This window comes from Mastacembelus armatus, chromosome 9, assembly GCF_900324485.2.
Source record: "Mastacembelus armatus chromosome 9, fMasArm1.2, whole genome shotgun sequence".
Lineage (NCBI taxonomy): Eukaryota > Metazoa > Chordata > Actinopteri > Synbranchiformes > Mastacembelidae > Mastacembelus > Mastacembelus armatus.
Genome location: NC_046641.1, coordinates 20,815,145 through 20,823,245, shown reverse-complemented (window position 1 = coordinate 20,823,245; position 8,101 = coordinate 20,815,145). Strand labels below are relative to the sequence as shown.

Sequence of the window (8,101 nt, the reverse complement as noted above, 5' to 3'; positions counted from 1 at the left end):
TAAGGGCTCAGATGGGATCTAACACTGTAAACTTTAACCTGAGAGATCATACATATACATTATACATGCATTATCCATACAGACTTAACATCATTTCTGGCAGATTTATTTTAAAGTGGATCTGTGAGATTACCTTTCCAGTTTGGATTTGTAGCCTTTAACTTCATGTTTGTGACCAAATCCTGACTTGGGTTACAAATCGTCTCAAAGCATTTTCTGACCCCTGGTGGCAGCTCAGCATTCAAGTCTGCATTGTGGCATCAGTCTGCACCCCCATGCAGCTGAGGCCCAGTCGGCATTCTACCTAATAACTAACTTTTGCTCCACCATTTGTAATTCTGAGCATAAGATGGTGTACACATAAAAATAAAAACTGTGTTAATAACTATTGTGATTAACCTTTGATGAAGTGCTTTAATAAAAAAAAAAGACTTTTCTTTTTTAAATATTTTAATCCTGTGACCAAGATAAAAGAACACCTTTATATATTTGTTCCCCTCACTGAATTTAGCTATAGATAGTTCTGTCATTGTGGCAGATCAGACAAGTCCAGTTCCTCTTGCTGTCCTCTTTGTCTATATGACATCAGTCAGTGTGTGGGCAGCGCCCTCAATGGCCTGGGTCAGGACTGACAGGTGATAGTGTACTTTGTCCCAGTCGCTGGCCTGACCTGATGACTCAGCATTGGCATAGGCATCAGCTAGACCTGGGAAGGTTGGCTTACCAGCACTGCTCGAGGCCCAGATAACATGCCTGTGTGAAATACAGAGAAATAAAGCATCATATACTAATGATAGGCAAATGGGAAATTAACAGAAGGAGAGGGGCCACAGAGGAAAATAGAAAAGATTTCTTTAAAAAAATCTGAGCTGTTGAAATACATTATTTTAGTCTGGATGAAAGTGTGGACCCATCCATTCCTTATTGCAGTGCATGTTGCAAACAACATGCAGACATGAGACTGGCAGTCATCCTTTTACCTGTATGCACGTTTATCTGGAAAAGCCAGAGGGTTCAAGAAAGCTCGATCCAGTAGCATGAGCTGGTCATTGATCCTTCTGACCTTCAGTGGCCTACAAGAAGAGTGGATGGTGACTGGAATTCATTTATATGTATAAAACAAAAGAGATAATGATATGTCTGTGCATGCGTTCGTGGGCCCTTACGTTTCATTTGCCAGGTCTGAGGTGCGAATCACCTGGTCCAAATGTGTAGCTGCACTGCGGAAGCTGGCGACTGCACGTTTTAGTGGTTCTGAAATAAGAGATAGATCATTGCAGTCTCTCAGCAAAGATTTCACCTTGTCTAAGCTCCTGTGACAACTAGTTCTGCTCTGTTCTGAATTGCAGCCTGAAGCTTGTTTATTATAACTATGTTATTGTTTCTTAGTTAATGTAGATTTCCACAGTCAATCTTAGGTTCAACAATTATCAGAACTGAAAACCTTACACTCTCTAACAGAAAGTGTATATTATATATTCCAACATTACCCTTTAGTACTGAAACATCTCCAACTGGCCTCTGCTTACCCATGGATATATTCCAATCTTTCAGCTGATGTTGATATAGATTTACTGCTGTGTTGAGGTAGTCCTCTAGACTCTCAGCGTAATCACTGCAGTTTATTGGCAACACCAGGCTATCAGCCAGTCGGATCAGGACGTTCCCTGCTGTCCTGGCAACGGCCTGGTGACTGAAGAACCCTGAGAGAACAGGGGGTAGAATGAAATGTTTTACACAGTTGCTGGGAAAATGGTTTGTTGTGTTTTTGGGAAACACTCTTTGACTGAGCAACACAAAACTTTTTGTTATAATGCATATAAAATTGTCCAATTGTGTAACATAAAGTAAATCATAATCTATAGTATCATGACAGAAAACAACAGAAAAACCAACGTTTCACTATAGCTACATAAAAAAATCAAAAAATAAATAAATAAATAAATACAAAATGAGAAAAACAGACAGACACTGTTGCTCACCGGGATCAATGAACTTCGAGGCGTAGTCAAAGGTGTCATATGCTGTGTGGTAAACAGGATAAATCCGAGCATTTGTTTTACTCTGTGTGAAGAAAAAGATCCATATGTTAGCAGTTACATGACTGATTATAAGTTCACTTCTAATCTGGACTTTTTCTTACACATCTGCACACTGAAATAAAAAACAAGCAAAAGGCAAAATGAAGCCACTGAAGTAAGCAGTGCAGCCAGTACTACAAATTCATGATTCAGTTATGCTGTTGCTCCTGTTTTTCATGGCACCTATTTAGGTGCAAGTTTTTTTTAGCCACTCACAATTCTACATACTATATGCTGCAAAAGCTCCACAGTGTGTTTACAGTAGCTTGAAAATCTTTCACACATACAGAAAAAAGGAAAGTTTCCCTGTATATCACATGATGTGTTCATATGGACGTCTTTCATACCCTGTCGTATGTGTATGCAAGATCCATGGAAGTGATTCCCAAGTAATGCACAAAGGCAGCGTAATCACTTCCTGCTCCTGACAGATATCCCACCCTGTCAAAAGAAGACAATAAATATTTGTTTATTTATTAAGCTAGCTAATCAGGAGCATATAGTTAAATCTGGTATGTCTGTCTGTTAAAAAACTGAACAGTGCCTGAGGTGGGTTCATGTTTCTTAGTCACTTTCCCTGCACAGATTGTCTCATTCAATCCATCATCTCTGCAATCTTTCAATCAGCTATACAGAGTCTGAATAAACTAATAATAAAGCATTACTCTTCTCCCTGGATTTAAGATAAGATATCGGAGAATAAGAATAGGTAAACATTATTAAAACTCAAAAGGAAATCAAGGTTAATTAGAGAATTAGAATTAGAGTGGTGTAACTATAGCTAACCATAGCTCATTACCTGGGAATGGTTCCATGGGTCGTGCTTGACCTGTTGGAATAATGTATCCAGTTGTCATACACAGATGTGGAGTCCAGTCCAGGTGCATTGACCTGAAGAACAAATGCTTTTCTGTAAAAGGTTCCTAGTGGCATGTGGATCATGTTTTTTTTTTAGTTAAACACCTGAACTGACATGAGTTAATTTTTTTGGAGAGCTCACCTGTTTTGCGGCTGTGAAGATGACATTCTGTACTGACGGCATCGCAGAAGCTCTGAGGGTGGCATTGGCTGAGGATGATGAATAAATTTTGTAGAACCATGTACTTTAAGAAATTTGTGATTATTTGTTCTGGTGTGCCAAGGCACTGAGACCATCACAGTCATTTGATATTTTCATTTACTCATGACAGGTATAGTGACACATGACACAGCTTCTTACCAAAAACAGCTATATCCACATTGATGTAGGCAACGGTGCGTTCACTGAGTTTGGTGAAATATTGCTGGAGAAAAGACAAGATCAAGGTCACGTTGTAAATAAGTATACAGGCAATTCATAATACACATACAGTCATAGCAGTGAGAGAAATAGAATAATGGTCAGTGTAGGTTTGTAGGTAGCACAAGTAGAGAACAATCAGCAACTTAAAATGCTTTAGTGTAATATACAGTACAGGAATATCCATCTACAGTTTGATAACTTTCAATAAGTATCAACAGATACTGGCCAACCCAGACCAAGAAATGTTGCATGGCAAATTGGCGGGTGTACTGAATTTTTAGACGCAGTGCTGAAGCTTACTGAATTGGCAAAATCTCAATATTCTTGCTTTAAAGCAAACTATTTAGAATAGCACTGACGTGAACAATTATTTGCTGGTTGTGTTGTGTGTAGTCTTGTGAATCAATTGCAAATCACCTCTGTGTATTCTGTAGACCCAATAAGACCGAACTCCTCTGCTCCCCAGCTTCCAAAGATAATAGACCTGCGAGGCCTCCATTGGCCTGCAGAGAGGAATGAAGATGAACATTTTCCCCAGCACCATGTAGTAAATGACATGCTTGAAAATCCTATGATTCTCCTCACCCTGCTTCACCATCGTGCCCAACACCCTGGTCAGTTCCAACATTACTGACGTCCCACTACTTGGGTCAATGGCACCATGAACCCAACTGTCCCTGTGGTTCCCGTAGATCACATACCTGTCTGTAACGATAAACAAACACAGAGCAGCCAGAGACTGATCATAAACCTGAAGCAGATTATTTGTAATCAGTGACCTGAGCTTGGGTTTCAGTCGCACCTGGCTCAGCACTCCCTCTGATAACTCCCATCACATTAGAGGAGTTCTTCACCTCTTCATAGTTGTAGATGTCCATTTTCACATCACTGGAACAGAGGTTCAAGTATGAAGCAACACAGACAAGAGACAAAGACACTGTTCAATAAAATTTCTGATTTTAATACTTGAATTTGTCTGAACCTGTTTTTGAAAACAGATGTAGGTTTGAACCCTGGGCCACCAAAGTTGTAGGTACAGTTGAATGCTCCCTGCCATGCTGCTGGAGCTGCGTCTCCACCCAGCTCACTGAAATAGCCAAAGTAAAATAAAGATGTAATTAGTTTATAACTAACCATTTTGGGTTGTATCAGTACAACAAGCATATTTGTCTAATTACAGACCAGATTAATCTGTAGGCATCCTCAAATCCAATTGGTTGGATTGGGATGGGAGGGATCCCTGTAATGTTCTCGACTGGAATTCTGTAGGTTTCCTCTGCAAAATAATTATTACTAAACTCACGTTTCTGTCTCTGAAGAATTCAAAGAAAATATACATACTGAAGTGAAATGATTAAAGATTGCATAGTTTTATTGCTTTTTGCACATGTTGTAACAGCCTCCTCTCAGATGGCATGGGGCCAAAGGGCAGCAGGTGCATACTATATAATAAAAATAAAAATGTTGCTGTATGTGTACTTTGTGGACCATTGTACACAAATTACCTTTGGCAGCAAGGTAGGGTGTGAGCATGTCTCCATAATGACTCTTAAAGGAACCTCTCTCCACACCAGAGGGTGGCAGGTACCAGGAGTGAGGATACGTCTCATTGTCTGACATGAGACCATCGTTGATGTCCAAAGGGTCTGTGTAGACAAGCACGCCGACCACACCATAGGGTGCTGCATTGATGGCCTGGATGAGACACGTTTGGTAAACAGGTGTTACTTTACACATTTACTACTTTACACATTTATGTTTTCAATAAACCACCTTGGTAACTTTTCAGATGTAGTTATACATTTTATTTACATAATTTCATGAAATTTTGCACACTTAATTCACCTGCATGTTGTTTGGAGTCATAGTTGCACATACAGACACTAAGTTTGAAATTTTAGACATAATAAATACATTTTTCTGGAGTCTCAGGCCTATTTTACCATAGATTAAAATGTTTTTAATGTACAGGCATTCTCACATTCATAGTAATCTTAGAAAAAAAATCAAAGCATGTTAGTTCTCCACACTTTTACCTATCTCAACAAAAAGTGTTATTAAAAGTTTATTGTGTCACCTTTGGCACAGAGGTTCTGCGTGTCCTGCCTGTGCTTGAAAACACACATATATACAAACACATACAGCCAAATAATAGTGTAGAAGTCCGACACTAGTTAAAGCAGTATGTCACTCACTTTAGCTCCTCTTCCTGCTCCCCCATATCTGGTGATAGCGATGGTTCCCCTGAGATCAACAGTGTTGTTCAGCAGCTGGTAATCACTAGGCGTCCCCTGGTTGGCGTAAACCAGTTTCCCCTAAAACCATCAGAAAAGACAACAGTTTACCAGCTGCAACTCAAAAAGTAACCCAGTGAAATTTGATTTTGATTTATAACACATCCACATCTATGAGAAATATATACCCTGTGTTTTTAAAGATTTATAAAACACTTTGGCAGATCATCCTAAAATGATCACACTGACCCCTGGGAATACTTTCAATGGACTGTCTGGCTTTTCTGTGATTTCAAATAAAATCAATAATACAGGAGCAGATCTTTATTTTATTCATTATCATAGCATCCTCTTTCATTGCAGGTCTTGTTATGGCCTCCTCTCCTGAAATTGATGGTCACAGATTATAACATTACACATCAGGTGGCCTTTGTAAACCTTAACAGGTGGGATCATGTTAGTTTATGGCCCCATTTTGCATCATAATCTGTAATTTTATCACTGCTTGATAAGACATTCAAATGGTTTTAGCCTTGAAGATGCCATATAAGTTATGAAATACACTTTTAGTTGCACCAGAACAATACTTTACTTTGACCAACAACGAAAATTTTATCAATCCAATTAATTTATTTATCTTATGATTTTTTTATAAAATAAAGTAATGAATAAAATATGAATAGAAATTTTTCCCCCATCTGTTCTCATCCAGAAAAATGACGAAAGGGCCCTCAATGCCAGGTAATCAGAGGTGTGTACCAGTAAGGAAGAGTTTTGAAAATCAGTTGATTTTTTTTTCTTTTTCAGTGAATTACTTCCCAAAAATGATGTATGTTTAAGTTAACCATGACAGCCACTAAACACAGTATTAATCCTTACATGCTTCATGTAAAACTTAAAAAACATACATAATTACACTAAGAACATTTGATATTGAAATTAAATGTATGTTTTGCCACTGAGTACTCTGCAGAGCTCTGTACAGGGGGTTAGGAAAACCTTAAAACAGTTACAGCTAAGGTTTAATAGACAAGGATGTAGCTTCTTACCTTTGGGTGTCCAGCTGGTGAGTATGCAGCATATGGCTGAACCACCTCAGGATCAGCTTGGTCTGAAGTATAAACCTTCTCTTTTTCTCTGACAGTGTGCAGGGCAGTATCACCTGGGCCCACTGAAATGAAAAACTCATGAGAACTTGGCCAAGTACACATTAATGAAACTGGCAGAATGAAAACTTCAGCATTAGACACAAAAAAATGTATCGTCAAAGTCAGTCTTTTCTTAGATCAGTTTTCTGAGCTGGATTGTCTGTGGAATGTAACACAAAAACCTGCTGACTCACCTACAGTGACCTTGTTGGGGTTCTTGGGGTCGGGGAAGGACAGATAGACACTGTACTCCTCTCTCCAGGCATGGTCCAGACCAGTTTTGGGATCCTGCCATCTCTTTAACATAATCTGTACTGTTTGCTCATCTCCAGCTGTGGTGGCCATGTGGGGCATTTTGGTCAACTCCCTGTGGAGGAACGTAAGGATAAAGAAAAGTTTGATTAAGTAACATGTTGGATATTTTAACATCTAAGACCTAAAATTGAGGCAGTTACAAAGAAAACATAAAACCTGTAAAGGTTTTCATGACATTGCAATTTTCAAGAAAGCTTTGGTAACATGTTATAGTATCTAAAGGAGAACATTAAATTAATCTCTAGACTAAGAGAATATAAGACACTTCCATATAAAAACACCATAAACAACATGAGTTTTATATCTTGCCTTTTCTGTTTTTGTTTTATTCAAACAAATAAAATAAAAAATGATGACCGAGGGGTTTGACAGAAGGGTAGCCTGATCACTCATCAACTCACTTTAGGTTTTCCTGTATCTGGATATTGTCCACCTCAGACAAGAACTTCTGGATAAAGCTCTCGTCCACGTCCTTCACTACATCCTGCACCCAGACCACCGTCGAGCTGCTCTGAGTAATCCCATAGTGACCGATCAGGATACCGACAGTAAGTATGGCAGCACCACACAGAAACCCAATTAACACCTGCTTTATCATTCTTTTCCTTGGGATGAGTTCCTCAGCAGGATAGTCTTGTCTTCTGCCTACTTGTGAGCGATCTCCAAAGGTGAAACTTTTTTAAACCGAGTGTTGCTTGTTAACGCGGGTTTATGTAAGAGGATCTGATTCCCAAGTGATCATCAGCTCCCATAGGACAGAGAGACATGCTCATTGTAAAGTTTACTTATCAGTGTTTGTAGATGGGTTGGACTTTATCCGTGTGCGTATGTGTGAGGACGTTGTAAATCCATTTAGTTTTTGCTAGAAATAATGGGATTTTGACTGATACTCAGTGATGCCTGATTTATTTAGTTTGAAATTTCAAAAGTGAGATTTTCTGAGTTCTGAATGTAGGAGTTGCAGACAGGCTTACGTGCAGGATGGATTAGATTAAAATGAATTCATAGCTAACAAGCAACCTTTTAGGATTCCCTCTGTTT

General features: G+C 38.9%; 1 protein-coding gene across 1 annotated transcript; it reads right to left on the bottom strand.

The window, feature by feature from the left end:
- Positions 1-506: 506 nt before the first annotated feature.
- naaladl1 (N-acetylated alpha-linked acidic dipeptidase like 1) lies at positions 507-7,758 on the bottom strand. The gene is made up of 19 exons (XM_026322631.2): positions 7,462-7,758; positions 6,940-7,112; positions 6,647-6,768; positions 5,559-5,678; positions 4,869-5,058; positions 4,546-4,639; positions 4,346-4,450; positions 4,166-4,251; positions 3,949-4,068; positions 3,781-3,866; positions 3,301-3,364; positions 3,082-3,149; positions 2,881-2,972; positions 2,429-2,522; positions 1,983-2,064; positions 1,530-1,703; positions 1,167-1,254; positions 981-1,073; positions 507-753 (listed from the first exon to the last, which is right to left on the bottom strand). The coding sequence occupies exons 1-19, from the start codon at positions 7,656-7,658 to the stop codon at positions 576-578; spliced, it is 2,226 nt and encodes a 741-aa protein (XP_026178416.1). The 5' UTR covers positions 7,659-7,758; the 3' UTR covers positions 507-575.
- Between the last annotated feature and the right edge of the window lie 343 nt (positions 7,759-8,101).